At 48.3% G+C, this 16,295-nt stretch overlaps 2 protein-coding genes across 5 annotated transcripts in view; both read right to left on the bottom strand.

The window, feature by feature from the left end:
* Positions 1–1,836: 1,836 nt before the first annotated feature.
* On the bottom strand, positions 1,837–5,550 carry LOC146302391 (MICOS complex subunit MIC27-like). Its single transcript, XM_084699041.1, has 9 exons — positions 5,479–5,550; positions 4,746–4,841; positions 4,274–4,399; positions 3,680–3,734; positions 3,485–3,583; positions 3,263–3,354; positions 3,075–3,176; positions 2,746–2,974; positions 1,837–2,496 (listed from the first exon to the last, which is right to left on the bottom strand). Exons 1-9 carry the CDS (start codon positions 5,488–5,490, stop codon positions 2,408–2,410), a joined length of 900 nt encoding a protein of 299 aa, XP_084555167.1. The 5' UTR covers positions 5,491–5,550; the 3' UTR covers positions 1,837–2,407.
* A 2,739-nt stretch (positions 5,551–8,289) lies between these two features.
* Positions 8,290–16,295, bottom strand: part of LOC146302392 (connector enhancer of kinase suppressor of ras 2-like) — a 35,548-nt gene continuing 27,542 nt past the window's right edge. Inside the window, exons 12-25 of one of the 4 annotated variants that reach the window (XM_084699043.1) lie at positions 15,633–15,719; positions 14,409–14,617; positions 13,729–13,766; positions 13,557–13,619; positions 13,193–13,248; positions 12,915–13,087; positions 12,578–12,651; positions 12,327–12,398; positions 11,200–11,270; positions 10,997–11,097; positions 10,089–10,229; positions 9,419–10,043; positions 8,860–9,131; positions 8,290–8,651 (exon numbers count right to left, since the gene is read on the bottom strand). In XM_084699043.1, the coding sequence (XP_084555169.1) occupies positions 8,442–8,651; positions 8,860–9,131; positions 9,419–10,043; positions 10,089–10,229; positions 10,997–11,097; positions 11,200–11,270; positions 12,327–12,398; positions 12,578–12,651; positions 12,915–13,087; positions 13,193–13,248; positions 13,557–13,619; positions 13,729–13,766; positions 14,409–14,617; positions 15,633–15,719 (2,192 nt within the window). In that variant the 3' untranslated portion in view covers positions 8,290–8,441. Of the gene's footprint in view, positions 8,652–8,859; positions 9,141–9,403; positions 10,230–10,996; positions 11,098–11,199; positions 11,271–12,326; positions 12,399–12,577; positions 12,652–12,914; positions 13,088–13,192; positions 13,249–13,556; positions 13,620–13,728; positions 13,767–14,408; positions 14,618–15,632; positions 15,720–16,295 lie in introns of all 4 variants that reach the window. The other 3 variants (XM_084699045.1, XM_084699044.1, XM_084699042.1) reach the window with 3 other exon arrangements.

Below are 16,295 nucleotides of genomic sequence, written 5' to 3' on the forward strand. Positions count from 1 at the left end.
CCCACACACACACACACACACACCCACAGGTCACACACCCTGACCAGAAGCACACTTCTCACAGCCAATGACCTGGAGCAGACATTTACGATGTGAGGCCACAGAGGCCAGCAACAACAGGAAGGCAGGACACACAATACCACGCCTCACCAGTGACTCTCTTCTTTCTCCTCAGAACTTTCCCTTAGCTCCAAACAGTCAGAGGAACAGTACATTTGTCTCAAGGCCTTTCTCGCTCACACCCACATATAACACACTCGATACAAATCGGGAGGTATCACATACTGTACCGTGTCATGACAACTTAACACCCATCCATATCAACACCCTTCAGAGTAGCTAGGCCTGGCTGTCACACGTGGGGATTTATCCTCGAACAAGTATCACCCAGTGGCTGAATCTCTGTCCAGACACAGTCCGACACCGACTGGGTTAGAGTCTCTGGGCATCTGTCAGGACAAGTTGAGGCTGTGGACACAGCCAATGACATCCATCAAATAATGAATTTGGCCATGAGTAAAAGAGTAGGTCAAGAATATTAGGTTACACTGCCTTAGAAAGTAATTCCATAAACACCTAGACAAACAGTCGAGAGAAATGCAGAATATGGCTTTGCTTCTCTGTAGAGGGACACTTCACTTTGATGTGTGTGTGTGTGTCTTCCAGTCGCTCACAGCACAGTCACCAATGCTAATCAGTTGACCTCATCTAAAAGCCTGGGAAAACCAGACTCCATGGGCAGCATGTGCACGCAAGCACACACACGCACACACGCGAACATACAGTATCATGCTTCTTATGTCTTGTGTTTAGGGTTATGATGATAATCATTCTGAGTTTGTTTCATGGGAGGGCTCTCCCACTGTCTGAACTATCAGCAGATAACGAGCAGACCGTCCTCACCCCACTACACACCACCCTCTCAGAGGAAACCCAGGTTAAAGGTTCAGGGTTCGGGGTTTTATGTCCCAGCTTCCTCCCTCGGTCTCAGCATGGTTACTTGAGGTTACGCAAATGAGTCAAACTGAGACACTCAGAAGAAGAAAGGAACACCAGAACTTTGTCCCCGTGCTAGGCAAGCTGACGGCTGGAGGCTACCCCTAGTGAGGAACCACATTTCCCAACCTCCCTCAGTCCGTACAGGCCCTGAAGGATGACTAAACCAGTACCGCAAGAGTTCATTAGCATTGTGAGAAGTCAGATAAAGACTTGAGGAACATCTTGTGGTCTGAGCCAGACTGTTTCCAGGAACGCTGGAGTTAGACGTGTCTAAAAACAGACTGGTCAGAGGGGGCAGCCCTGGAGGTCCCTCAACTCCACATAGCGACAAAGGCTCCACCAATCACAGACAGGAAAAAGAGACTGAGACGCACAGGAAGGAAGTTCAGTCTGATCTGGTCTTGGCAGACAGTTTGTTTTGTTGGTCCTCCTGTCACGCACAGAGATGCTTTGAACACAACTAGAGCGAGAAAGGGAGAGCAAGAGCTGGTCACAGTGACACACGCACAGTTTCTCCCTCTCACATCATGCTGGCCAGATGCCCAACTCTGGGTTAATGAGGTACAGACATCCTCTGGACCACCGGTAACACCATGACAAAGCAGTAAAGATAAGGAGAGATACTGTTACTTTGTGAGTGCATCAGAGCTGAGGCAGGTTTAAGTAAAGGCATGTGGGACTGTGGTCTGAATCTTTTCTTCCAGAAAAACAGAACAATGACTGAATGTGTGGCTTTTTAGTTCATTTTAAATGAAATACGTATTGAACTAATCAGTGAAACTCAATATCCAATGATCCAACAGAGTGTGTGTGGGTGTTCATCAAAACAGAAGTGCATTTTCTTTAGAAATATAGATTTATTCAAGATACATTGGAAATATTTCTCTCTACAAGTGCAAAAATGTGTATGCAATCACAGATACATATATTTTGGAATTTGCATATCAGTATGATATAAAACATACTTGTATCATTCTTAAGCTGCCCACAAATCCCTAAGCCTTGAAGTCAAAAGTAGACAGGACATGATGTCACCCCGTCCTGTGCGGTACAGCCGTACGCAGTAGTCAACAGTCGTGTGTTCACCTGACCTGCCATGTCTCCTGTCACTGTGGCGGTCTGTAGCCGCCCATACACTCACATACTGCACCCAACTCACTGATAACACACTGATAACACTGAGAGAAAGCATTGCTGCAGTTATTGGATTATGCTGTCTCTTGGCAGGATAAACATATATTAGGACATACAGATTACTGTGTGACTTGATTGAACCTGATTGTGCCACTGTAGGGCCATTGATCCCTTTCCTCTCCTCTCCCCATGTCTCCTCTCCTCTCTCCTTCTCTCCTCTCCTCACGTCTCCTGTCCTCTCTCCTTCTCTCCTCTCCTCATGTCTCCTCTCCTCTCAGCTACGTGTGCTGTACAGGTCTGCGTCCTCAGGGTCAGACTGGCCAAAGTCCATCAGGGACTGTTCAGGGCTGACCTCTGGATGTTCTGGAAAAGAGCAAAAGAGTCAAAGAACCACCAGAGAAATCTAAAGAAACACAGAGAGATACATAAAGAGAAAAACACAAACAGAAAGACAGAGCCAAAGAGAGGTCAGTCAAACAGCGAAAATCATTTAGAACATGGTTTAGCTACTATGTGGTCGGACAGATTGGCTGATCACGCAAATAGGTGTGACAGCTGTATATGTAACAGAGTTTGTTATTGCATAGATGGTGATGGTGTGTTCAGCGGTACCTGTGTGTGTGTCAGCCTGTGTCAGGACTGGCGTGTGTGTGTGCCCTGTAGCTGGGGGCTTCCCAGTTCCAGTGATGGGTGTGGCCGCCAGCACAAACGCCGCCACCAGCTCAGCATCAGAGGGGGGCGTGGCCGAGGTGGGGCTGACTTGGGAATGGGCGGAGTCCGGGGAGGGGCCGGGGACAGGAGGCCCCTCCCCAGGGGCCTCTGGCTTTGGTACATTGTCAATCTGTCAGAAACAAACAGGGATGGATAAACAGACAAGAACGTAGCTTCAGTGATATTTGCAAGTATGTGGAAACGCTCCAGTGTCTGGTGTGACTCTGTACCTGGGTTTTGGAGCTGGGTTCTTTGGGGCTGACAGTGGTCAGGAGCGAGGAGACTGTGGTTGTGCTCCACTGACCGGCTGCATACAGCTGCTTGCCCATCACCTAGGAAACACGTGGTGGAGTTCTGTGATGTCAGTTTGGAGTGGGTGTGGCCCTAGAACCTGGGAAGTGGTGATTAGTTCTCTCACCTTGAGCAGAGCTACAGATTGGGCAGGGTAGCACACTGATGCTCCAGCACTCATAAAGACCAGGGGGACTGCTAGTTTCCTTAGACGAGAGTCTATTGCATGCAAAAACAAATGTACACACACACCCACATATATATATATATATAAATAAGAGAAAGGCAATTTCTTCAATGAGGCATGGACATTGCGAGAGTGTGGAGTGATTATAGGACTGTGTGTTACCCTGCCTGGTGACGAGCATGCCCACCAGACCAGCCATGTAGATGGAGCCCAGTCTGGGAAGGAAGCCTGGTGGAGGGTCTTTCAGATAGTGGTACACATCTGTACACACACACACACAATGATGCAAACACTGACAACTGGGCACAACTAACCACAACTGAGAATAAAACGATAAGATAACATGTTTGGGCTAACCTTGACTCGCATGGTACAGGTGCACACTTCCAACTTGCACGGAGACACAAGCACCCTGTAAACAGTTGATGATGTACAGTAGGATCTATTCATTTAGCAGAGACAACTCATAAATTGGAAATACTGTAGAATGGATGCAGAAAGCCACGCTAAATAGATTTCTATATGTTGCCCATACAGCATATTTGTTCCAGGAATTCATGACCTTGCTTGATATGTGCTACTTCAGTAAGTGTTCCCCTAGATGCCCTATGCACAGTACCAGCATTCCATGCTCCGCAAATCAGTTTTACACCTAGCCCTACATCCTGTCTGACAGCTTAAGGTTAACTAACTGACTGACTAACTGAAAGACTAGGCTGCAGTTGCTGCTGTACAGAATGTGTCGCCTACAGACCATGGTAACAGTGACTCATAGGAATATGACAGAGAAGGTTACGGAACAAATAACCGTGAATACCGGTTGAGACTGTTTTTCAGTTAACAGACAAGTGACTTCTCAAATAAGCATCTAGTTTACCTAATTACATCTGTGTCTATGAGTATATTGGGGTTTTCTAGAGTATATGGTAATCTAAAAGTATAAAGTATTACCTGTGCAGCTTGGATGTAGGGCTGTAATGTGGCTCTGAGAGAGGTCACGCTCTTCTGCAGCGCCCCTGGCTGCTCAGCGACAAACTGGAGCTGATAGTTTTGGGGCAGAGGTGTGTAGACGGACAGCTAACACAGGAACAGGAACACAGGTTAGGCTGTGATAGGACAGGGCAGCAAAACACTTCAAGGTAGACACCCCAATGTGAGGTCATATCTGTACAGATGTAAAAAGTATGGAAGATATCCCACTTTGTTTAAACGTTTAAAAACATAAAATGTGCTTACAGTTATGTTGGTACTTTATCTACTGGCATAAACATGAGATTAACTCTGGCATGGGTCACTTTCCTAATTTTAATTGCAATATCAGTCAGTTTGAGTGTCTGGTCTGCTACTTATTCTTTTAAAGTTGTAGCCATGACCAACTGTAGAGTTATGCCTACACTGACAGGGTTTCAGTCTGAAACCGTACCTGTTGTGGTGAGAAGATGCCATCCAATTCAGTCTCCATAGAGCACACCCGGAAAGATGCTATGCCCAGGACGGTTGGCACGGCAACCATCACAACCTGAACAGACACACATCAGCTGAATACTGCTACTACTGTTAATGTAATAACCGCTGACGATGTGGAGACCTCCATAACATACTATTCCACTTGGGCAAGTCGAGGGGAACTGGAACTTCATTAAAGTGACTGGATAGTGACCATAGCATAATTCGCTAGCTAATATAAGGATTAAAGCAGCTGTAAAATAAGTTGCATATTCACACTACAATATCAAGATAGAAAGGTCCACAGGTCGTGCAAGCCAAAGACAGTAGATGATAGTGTCTGCCTAATAATTCCAAGCTAGCTACAAGGCTAGCAGCCGCTCATTTTCTTATGTTTTCAAATTACAGATATTGTAATATTTTTTTGACATGGCAATGACAGCGTGCAAGCAGTTGTAGTCTAATAAAAGCAAACGATAAACGTAACCTAACGATCATATACAATGCATACTGCAGTGTTGCTTGTTTGTGAGCGCCAGCTGCTACAGTACTTCGCAAGAAGACAGTGTATTCGGTTGAGTTTCCATAGCTCAGTGGAGTTGAAAATGCATATTTGTGTAATTGTGCTGCAACTGTATGAAATGTATTACTAAAACACCAAAATGTAGAACTGTACAAAACATTTTAACACTGTTGTTGAAAACAATCACCTTGGCCGCCATGACAGCTTTCTTCTTAAATCGATGAGAAAACAGTGATACGCTGCTGCATTCACAGGTGTGTACCGCCACCTACTGGCTGGAGTATTACAGCATGCGGTGAACAAATGATTTTTCAAGAAGCAACATGACGAATAAGGGTAGGGGTAATTCATAGTGCAGAGGATTCAGTTTATTGAATTCAAAGTTTTACAACTTAGGTTTACAATCTGTATGTTTTGTAATATATATTAATATATATGAAACCAAAAAAGGCTACTTTAGGAAGAATAAATGTAATTTTCTTTCTTTTGCTTTAATAGCATCTTTAGTCAGTTAATTTACAGAATAACAGTTAGCTAATATCCTTGAAAAAGAGCAATATGTTCCTTTTTTCAATGTCGCAGTGCAACTTACATCTTATACACCTGTGCAATGTACCGTGAGGTGGACACCCCTGAAAGAACACACAGTGGAATCTCCCATTGGCTTGGGCTGTTGCGGTGGGTCTACTCACACGGAGAGCTGGGAGGAATTAACACAGTCTGTGCCCTACAAATGATAACATAACACCTCTAGATCTACAGTAAATGACCTGCTTCAAAGAGCGGGCAGTTGTGAAATAATGATAACAATATCAGATATGAACAGAAGTTTAGAGACTAAAGCAAAGTGGTTAGTCCCCTCTTTAGTAGAATGTGTGTAGGAAATGGATACCACCCTGACCAGTCTGTATGTTGCAGAAAGGGCTGGGGAGGCACAGAGAAAGTAGTTGCATCATTTTATAGTTTTTTTTGTGGTAAACTTTCCTTTGAAAAAAAAAAACATAACATTTTGACAATGTTTCTTTGTGGGTCTATGTTAAACAGTTATGTGAGATAAAAGTTAGAGCTACTTGAGATGATAAATGATAAGACATGAGATACAGAGTAAAATGCATATGGTCAGATACAGTATGTGCTGGTCGTAGTGTATTTCTGTTCAGGTTTTGGGACACCAGGGGACACTGGTAAATTAGTGGCCTCTTTGGCCGACTCTGAAACAAGAGAATGTAGCCTACTGTACCAAAGGCGTGACTAGATAAAACCTACAGAAATAATGATATGACTAAGAAAAATGCATCAATATCAATAGTGTGATCAGTACGAACTGCAGATATTCTCTTTGTAGTCTGTCACTGAATTATATTATTTTGATTTAGAAAAAAACATGAATACTTAAATAAGTGAACATATAAAGACTCCTTTAACAGTACTTTTGCATTTTTCATGCGCTACAAATCTAATATCTTGCGACCATGAGAGTTAAGAAAAAACAACACAATTGATCCACAACATGACCCTGTCTTTTCAAATTAGTCTGGGGCCTTTTCTCATGCAAAACTCAGTCAGGAGAATATTCTGAACTTTAACGTGGTGTCAACCAGAATAACCATTGATGTTTACCCTTTGCTGACTGTAACTCCTCACTAGAAAAACCCTGCATCTATGTGAATCGGGGGATACTGCAAAACCTTGGCATAGAATACATAGGGCTATTTTGTACATCATACCTATGACACAAAACATAAATAGCTTTATATCTTCTATGTTAAATATATTTGTTGACTGTACACAAATCTTTAGAAAAACGAAACGGCAAATGCTTTACCTGATATTCTGAACATTAATGACAGGCCATTGAGACGTGTGACCCTGTGATGCAGCCAATGAGATATAGAGATATAGAAAGTGCATTCTTTGTGGTGATTTCTTTGAAATACTCTCTAGCTCTTTGCATTCGCTGAAGAAGGAGAAAAAAAGTTTGCACACTCACGCGTTTACACACCCTCCTGCCTTCCTCTCGCTACCCCGAGAAGTGGTTCACAGTGGCAATGGAACAGACACACACACACCATGATACACACAAGTATACAAATATACACAAGCCGCTGTGGGCCAACTACACAGTATAAAGTATAGAGTGGAAGAAATAAACCAAGAGAAGCATTGGAAACCAACCCTAAAAGATAGAGGGATAGATAAAAGAGAAAGAGGTTAAGAGACGTGGACGAAATCAGATCATCTCAGATAGTCTTGTGTCAATCAGGAATAGTCAGGTGACCACTGACTGCCGAGTTGTCCCATCTCCCCACTGGTCACGTCTCCTTTCTCGAATAGAAAAAAGATGACAACCTCAGCTGGGTGGATCCTTCACACCCTGAGGTTTTGCATTCACAGGAAGAGTTCACAGTTTTCCTCAGTGGCTACTGGACTTGCAGGCGAGCCCCTGTTGAAGCTAAGGGGGGCCATACACGCCACCTGTCACAGTCACGCAGTCCTGAACAGTTCACTGACAGACCCCGCCATCCCTCCTCTGTCAGGACGGAAGGACAAGGCCTCTCTGGAGTTGAAAGAGAGATTAGATGTGCTGTATGAGGTTCCAAACAAAGAGATAGAGGAGGAGGGGGGTTGCGGCTGTGGTCAGTAGAAAGATACAGTGTTTTGGCGCATGGGGTTTCTGGTCGGTATTGCTGCTACATGTTTTACACCCCTGCTCAAAAAAGAAAAAGAAACTCGCATAGCAAAACTAGGAGAATACAAAGGAAACCGTTGTGACAAAAAGTCCATTTTTCCCCCTTTTGCTAGTCAAGCGTGTTCGGTTTGTGTTGAATAGACAAAGGAAGAATACAGCTCTCTGTTCAGGCATGCAGTAGGCGCCCTGCCGGGTCCTCAGGATTATCAAAAGTTCACACACAGTGTCCTGACTTGCCAGTTGGACTATTTACACATCGTACAGTGCCTGGTTGTTTGGTTGCTGTGAGTGTGTGTAAAGTAAATGTGTGTATGTACTGAAGGTGGCAGGCATGGGATAAGAGGTGTGTACGCATCTGTGTGCGCACGCGTGCGTGTGTATGTGTGTGCATGCGTCCCTCTCTCTCTCTCTGTCTCTCTCTCGCTCTCTTCCCGCCCCCTGAACGAAGCCCGGCCCCCTCCTCAGACATGCGTCTCGATGAAGGAGTGTGTGTGTGTCATGAGCGGGGCCGCGAGCGGGGAGAGATCGTCCTGGCCATTGGTGCCGGGGCTGAGCTGGCAGATGTCAGAGTAGAGCTCACTGTTCCACTGCTTCCACTCCCTGAAGCTCTGGGAGCACAGGGTGGGGTCCTCCAGCAGGGCGCAGATCACCGCCAACTCGGACTCCTTGGCCTGAGGGACAGGAGAGAAGGGATCGACCCCTGTCAGAGCTGCTGGGACCACCTCAGCTCCGCCCCCCCTCGACTTGAACACAAATGAAACTGTGGATTCATAACACATCTGGTTCTATATACAGGGTTCTTTGAACTGTATTCCATGGGAGTGATATATTGATGTGGTGTGCGTGTATTTACGCGCGTGTGTGCGGACGTGGGTGTACCTTCAGGGTGCTGCGGAGGGCTCGGACCCTGTGCAGCCTGTCGTTCAGGAGGGGGTCCCTGCAGCGCTGGGTGAAGCAGCGTCGGAGCTCCTGGCGGCTGCAGGGCCGGGGGTCCCCGAGGGCCGACACGTTGGCCTGCTCCAGGGCCCGGTACAGCTGCTCCAGGCCGTCCAGACCCTCCGCCACCGGCGCCCCCTCCCGCCCCTCCGACAAACGCCGTTCCCGTCCCTCAGAGACCCGCCTCTCCCGTCCCTCGCTCCGCCCCTCTCTCGGTTCGAGGACTGCGGGAGAAGGACAGGCGGGAAGTGATCAGTGTGACTGAAAGACTCGAACTGAGCAAATGGAAATAAGAGTCCGAATTGAAGGAGAAAGCACTTTCAATTACGTTTTAATTATCGGTGTGCACATTACATTTAAACGTTGTTTACATGACATTCATTCGTTCAATGAGTCTTTCCAGGAAAAAAACAGATGCTGTACGATTTTTCTCAAATCCAGACCACATAATTGATATCAACTATGTGTGTGTGTGTGTGTGTCTCACCCTCCTGGCTGGCATCGTTGACCTGGGCCTCCTGGGCCTCCTGGGCCTCCCCCTCCTCGTCCTCGCTCCTCTCCTCCATGCGGGCGGGGGTCTGCAGTAGCTTTCCTGACCGGGGATCCCTGTTCCTGGGAAGGCTCTGGCTGCGCTGCTTGTGGGACCGCCGGTGTGAGTGTGAGTGCGTGTGCGGCCCCCGCTCCAGGGGGAAGGGCCCCTCGCGCTCCCGCTCCCGCTCCGCGTGGTGCCTGCGGACGGGGAGGGTGGCCTGCCGACGCCTCTCCGGGGACATACCCTGCCTCCCCAGCCCCCCGTACCCCCCCATCAGCCCGTCAGCCATGCCCATCTCCCGCCCGCCGTAGCCCCCGTCCCCCTCCAAGGGCGCCGTCTGGAGGAAGTGGAGCCCGGAGCTGGTCAGGGGCGTCTCGATCAGGTCCTGCCAGGAGCGGCGCTCCCGGTGGGTGGAGCGGCAACCCGACGAGTGTGTGCTGGTGCTGCCCGTCCCCATGCCGCCCTCACCCCTCTGCTCCTCCGCTGAGGAGTGGGAGTGAGTGGACTCGCTGGAGAAGTGGCGCCCGTGCTTGGGCTCCGGGAAGGGGCTGGAGGAGTTGACCTGAGGGGGGAGAGGGGAGGTGGAAGAGACCATCTGTGCGGGGATGGGGGAGGTGGAGGATACCATCGGCGGGGGGACGGGGGAGGTGGACGACATCATCTGCGGGGGGATGGGGGAGGTGGAGGCGCTCATGGACAGGGGCAGGGGGGAGGGGGTGGAGCGCAGGAGGCTCATGCTAACTGACCGAGGCAGCTGGTCATAGCTATGGAGGAGGTGGGTCTGGGCAGAGGAGAGGGGTGGAGAGGAGGCGGAGATGGGGGGAGGGGGTGAAAGCAAGGTGGGAAAGTGAAATTGAGGGTGGGAGGGAGGGATTGGAAGAGAAGACAGAGAGCAAGTATGGGAGAGGAGGGAGAGGAGGGACAGGAGGACAACAGGAGAGAAGGAGCACCAGGACGAGAGTGAGAGAGCAGTGAAATGGTTGATGAGTACCAATGACCAGCGAGGCGTGACCGTTGACTGCACATCTGAACACACGGGACCCAGCTTGGAATATCTACAACACGGCACTACTCCTTCATCCTCAATCTCACTGATCTCACATGCTTCGATAGGTAGCGGCTGTGCAGAATGCCACTTGCTTTCTCCAGTCCAGTCAGGCTAAGTCAAAGATGACCTCATGGAAGGATGCTTTTCTAGAGCATGTAGTTAGAAGACAGGGTCCTTTAGCACCATCTAGTGTCTGCCAGTGTCAACACAGGCAAGTGGCAATAAGGGTTGTGGGATCGGTGGGCAGGGCAGGGCTGGCCTGGCAGTCACACGCTCTAATGTTTTATTGAAGCTGAGAGCACTGTACGCTGCGCTACTGAAACTGCTGGGGCTTTTAGAATCAAATATTCTATTGGAACGAAACACTTCAAAAATAATGGAGAGTGTGTGTGTGTGTTAGACGCCTGTCTTTGTTTGTGTGTATGTGTGTGTGCTACTGTGTTTCCGTGTGTTTGCTCGTGTAGACGTGTGTGTGTGTGTGTGTGTGTGTAAACACTTACTGAGGGGGTGCGGTGGTAGGTGTCACACAGAGAAGACGGCCCCTCCTGTTTGAGTGTCATGGAGCCGTCAGCGTCCTCCTGGTCACTCTCACTCCAGTAATCTGATTGGATGTCAAGAACACACACACACGGGGCGCTGTCTTAGGGAACAGTGAGAGAGATCAATGTGGCTGGCCAATCAAGTCCAAACACATCCCATTCACCTTCATCAGGGCGGGGCACCTTGTCATCGGGGGTGTAGCCAATGGCAGCCAGGCCCAGTCGGTTCATCCACCTATGAAAATGGAGGAAAAGATGAATAGACTAAAGGGTGGACAGCGAGGAAAAGAGGAGTGGAAGGTGGGGGAGCAGAGAGGAGAGGAGCAGAGAGGGATGGGAGTACAGCAGAAGCTGTGTTGAGTGTAGAGCTGAATCCCTAAATCAATCTTTTCCGAAAGTTGACCCAAGCCTGTTTTTAGCCCCGATGATGAAAGAGAGGGACAGAGAAGAAAGAGGGGATGAGAAAATCAAGTGGCAGAGAGAGAGCGCACAGATGGTTGTCTTCCCTTCTGTCCTACACAGTGTCGGTGTCCTCTCTAAGGACAGTGCAGAAGGAGGTCATGAACTAAGAATAGAGCCAGGGAGCCAGGTCAACAGGACACGCATCATCACACCAGGAAGTGCGTCACGCAGGAAGCCCGCTCACGCATTCACGTCCCTCACTGACGTACCTTACAACCCACATCCGGGTCTGGGAACTATTGTATATTTAATTGAAACTTGAGCTCTCTGTGTCACGTTAAACACTGTGCCCGCACACTTTCTCTCATACGCACACACACCACAAACACAGCTTACACACATTTAGTCTCAGCATGGATATTTAAAAAAAACGTTTCACTTCCAATTCAATTCCCATGTCAACGAGGAGAGGTGTAGATAGTTGGTGCTAATTATGAAAGACAGGCTAGCATTCCAGCTGATAACAGACAACCTCCTGACCCCCCCCCCACCTCTCCTTTACACACACATACAGTATACACACACACACACACACACAAATAAACACTCTGCAGAGACAGGGAAACAAACATGTTTTATTCATACTGTGGATTTGGTGGTGGTCAGGGGTGTGCATGTGTGTGCATGTATGAGTGAGTGTGTGTGTTCTGTGTTACGGTAACTTCTTTTAGACAGCTGAGATATTCATGAGAGTATACAACAGCTGTCACTTCCACACCAACTCACTTCCACACAAACAGGTACTGGAGCTGCTCAATGCTATGTGACACTGAAACATCTCAGACTCCAGATTCAGCATGCACACACACACACACACACAACCACTCACCTATTCATTTCCTCGAGACAGTCTGTAGCAAAGAAGAAGCTCTTGATTTTGGGATGACAAGCTTTGAAGGCACTGTGAATGATAAGAGATCACAATTATCACACTGTGTATGTGTCTGTCTATGTGTGTCTGTGTGCTTGTGTGTGTGTGTGTGTGCCTGTGTGTGTGTGTGTGTGTGCGTGCGTGCATTTATCTGCGTGCTCAGGGTCCTATGATTTAGGGACGGTGAGTGACAAGCAAAGGACACCCACAATTTCCGTCTGCACTCGATGGCTCGGTCTATCCTGAACTCTGGCAGACTGATGAAGCCTTCAGCCTTCTCATCCTGCAGTACATAGCAGAGGGTGAAGGAGGAGAGAGAGAGAGCCACGTAGTGAGATGAGTGACAGTGAGAGAGTGTAAATAGTCGTGTGTGTAGGAACCAAAAAAAGATTGGCGTGTGCTTTCGTGTGTGTGTGTGTATGTGTAAGTGTTTAGTGTTCCCAGCAAAAACATTGTAAAAGCTGGCTCGGAGCTCTTCGGTGCGTGTGCTACGCTCGTGTCTCGTGTCTGTGGGAGTGTGTGTGTGTGTGCACACTCGAGTCTTACATTCTGGTTGGTGTACCAGTAGAGACAGGACTCTTTGAGGATGAACCAGTATTTCCTCCACTTCTGGGTGAAGTAGCCTTTAGCATCCTTCTTCTTCCACAGCCAGCCCTCACAGTCCCCGTGGCCAAGGTCCTTACAGGAGATCCGCCTGCGGCTAGCGCTCGTCAGAGAGCCTGCACATGGAGAAACCAGGTCAACCACACCCGGGTCCGCTCCTGTACAGTCCAGTCACATTTGAAACAAAGACACATTGAAACACACAGCAGTGGGATACGTACCTTTACTCCTCTTTTTGTTGGGTTTGGTTCTTAAGGAGGTGTAGTGGAAAGACTGAAAGGTAGATGGGTGGAAGGAAGGAAGAGAAGCAGAATAGAAAGAGGAGAGTAAAGGAAGATGAGTAGTGGTACTGAAGCGGTGCAAGATTTCACTGGAGATGTGTGAAGGGCAGTGTGTGCCATGAAAACAACAGCACAGCTCCAGAGAAGCAGAGGAGGCTGTATCTAGGCCACTGTGATCTCACAGTCTAACATCAGGCATGTTCCAGTGTGGCTGTTAGCCTGAAGGTGTTAACACACCCCAGGACTGGATGTTGCTCTGGAGATTGTATATCTAGAGGTGTGATGATGGTCCCTCTGTGTGTGTGTGTGTGCCTTTACCTTCCTCATGGATGCCCCTCCCAGGCGGTCACTCCCAGAGCTTGAGTACCTGTTGTGGCGGGAGGGGGGAAGCTATCATCACTGTTTGTTACTGGTATGATATATTAATGGTATAATTCTCAAACTGACACCAAACTCCTGGATACACACACACTCACCGATCAGTCGTGTCTGCTCTCAGTGTGTCCCCTGATCTCTGTATCTGATAGAGGAAGGAGGAGAAAGTCATTTACAAGTACAGAATAACAGCATGTGTGTGTGTGTGTGTGTGTGTGTTTGGAGGACAAAGCTCAAAATGAACTCCAATTTAGACTCAGGCAAGAAAGGAGATGAGGATGTTAGTGTGAGTTGTGAAATGGCTTCCCTGCATACTAATGTGTGTGTGTGTGTAGGTGTGTGTGTGTGTGGAACTGTCTTTCCCTCTGTCCCTGAAGTTGGCACCCAGGCAAGGAAACTGATCAGTTTGACTCTCCTCTGCCTCTTGTCTTACAAACACACATACAGTACACACGCTCTAACACTATCTATTATTAACCAATCCTGAAGCTTCACACCTCCCTGTAAGGACATTAATCTGACCTTGTATAAACTCGACACACACATGTAGAACACACACACACACCCTCACTCAATCTTCCTGCTTCTGATTAAATGTGGCATGACAGCGTCACACTCTCATCCATTTCCACCCTGTCCCTCTTACTGTGTGTGTTTTGTGGTGGGGAACTGTCTGTGTGTGTGTGTGTGTGTTTGAGCGTGCGCAAAATAGGATATTAGTGTTATCAGAGTCATGAGATGGGTTTCCTGCATACAGATGTGTGTGTGTGTGTGTGCATACAGGCATGGCGTCGGGGATCTGGTCCAGGCGGAGTGTAGACGACAGCATGGAGGGGCTGATGGGGAAGCTGGGGCTGCTGGGATTGCGGCTCTTCCGCCGCGAATGCCGGGTGGACTCCCGCCTACTCTCCCGCCCAGGGACCTCCGGCTCCTCCTCTATGACCAGGATCTTGTCATCGCTAAGGTAACGCAGGAGGGAGTTGTCTGAATCTGGGAGGGGGGGAAATCAGCATGCAGGTTAGAGGTGGTCTTAGAACCAGGAGGTAGAACCCCCATCTGAGTCCTGTATAGAACCATGGAACTGTTATCACCGGCAGGACAGAGAACCAGATCAAGTTTCAACGAGAGAACCCAGTGTTGTAGAAGGTAGAGAAAAGGGATGCGACCACAGAACCCTGAAGCTGTTTCGGATTGTCTCAGCTCAATCAAAGCAGGCTGTTACTCGGATCATTTGTTTATAACACCGTCGGAGACGCGTGAGAAAATCGGAGAACGTGTGGGGCTGTGGAGTAGTATGTGTGTGTTAGAGTCAGTCTGTGTGTGTGTCTGTGAGAGAGATGCAGATAGAGTGAGAGACAGAGTGGTCCCCACCAGTGACTTTAATGTTATTCATAGACTTCACAGACAGTGGAGGGGAGCTTCTCAGACTGAATACAGATAGACTCCTGCAGCATGGCTGACCACGACTTTGGGGGGGGGGGGGGGTATAAGCGAGGAAGAGAGAGATGGAGGAGGAGGAGAGGAGTAGTGGTGATGGAGGATGAAAGGGGGTGGGGGGGGTGAGGAGGAGAACTGGAAGAAAGGCCAATAGAAAAGAGGGACGGGGAGAGGGAGGTAGTGAGCTGGGAGGGAAGGGAAAGAATGGGCCCCAGGAGATATACCTACCGTAGAGTGATACACACACACACACACACACAGAGGACACACAGGCACACTTGCACATACAGTAAACACACAGACACAGTACACATGCACAGGTACATAAGCGCACACAGTAAACACACAATACTACTCAACACACACCCAATAATACTACACAAGATGCTATGTAAGACACACACCACAGATACACGGACATCACACATAAACACCAAACAATGACTTGACTGAAGCTGAGCATGAAGCGAAGCACTGATCAAAACAAGCAATGAAAAAGGACCCTGAAGTTGATCTTATGCCTGAGGTTTGTGTGTGTGCGTGTGTGCGTGCAAGTGTGTGTGTGTACCTCTGCTCCCTCTCTTGCCCATGCTGGGTTCCTTGGGCTCGGCCATCCAATTATATTCCGGCGGCATGGAAACTGGTCTGAGGTCACCTGGAACAACCAATCAGCGTTCAGAAAGAGGGCGAGGCGGAGGAGTTGTGGGAGGGAAGGGTGGCTTGTGACAGACAGAAGGTTGGTGCTTTAGGGTGGGGGTGTTGGGAGGAGGTGGGTGAGTTTCGGGGGGACTCACACTGAGCTGGGGTGAGGGGCTGTGTTGACGTTAAGCGATCTGGGATTGTTGTGTTTTGAGGTGAAGATACTTAGCTGCTCAAGTAGCGGAGTAGAGATGAGAGGAGCGAGAGACAGAGGGAGGGAGAGGAGAAGTGACAGTGAGATGGGAAGACGGATGGAAACACTTGATTCTGAGGGTCGCCCGTAATCAGCCTTCATCATAATTAGGGCTCTTAAGTAAGAAGACATTAGTCTCCTACCCATGTACTACACCTCTCCAACGGTCCTTGGAAAAGGAAATCCATCACTCAATTGCTCCTCTGGAAGATGACTTGTATTAATTTTCTCTACTTGAGAGTTGCGGTCTTCATCTCTGAGGGTAGGTCTTAGGTGCGGACTTTGATGGACATCTGTTCCATTGCTTGTAATCAACAAACCAAACACCCAACACTCATA

The sequence above is a fragment of the Hypomesus nipponensis genome, chromosome 1, assembly GCF_054491055.1.
Source record: "Hypomesus nipponensis isolate SF chromosome 1, ASM5449105v1, whole genome shotgun sequence".
Lineage (NCBI taxonomy): Eukaryota > Metazoa > Chordata > Actinopteri > Osmeriformes > Osmeridae > Hypomesus > Hypomesus nipponensis.

Excerpts from the sequence above, each read along its gene's own strand:
- LOC146302391 (XM_084699041.1), bottom strand. Across the intron at positions 3,584-3,679 it reads CCTGTACCATGCGAGTCAAG|ATGTGTACCACTATCTGAAA; the intron begins GTTAGCCCAAAC and ends GTGTGTGTACAG. Across the intron at positions 2,975-3,074 it reads AACCCAGCTCCAAAACCCAG|ATTGACAATGTACCAAAGCC; the intron begins GTACAGAGTCAC and ends TGTTTCTGACAG.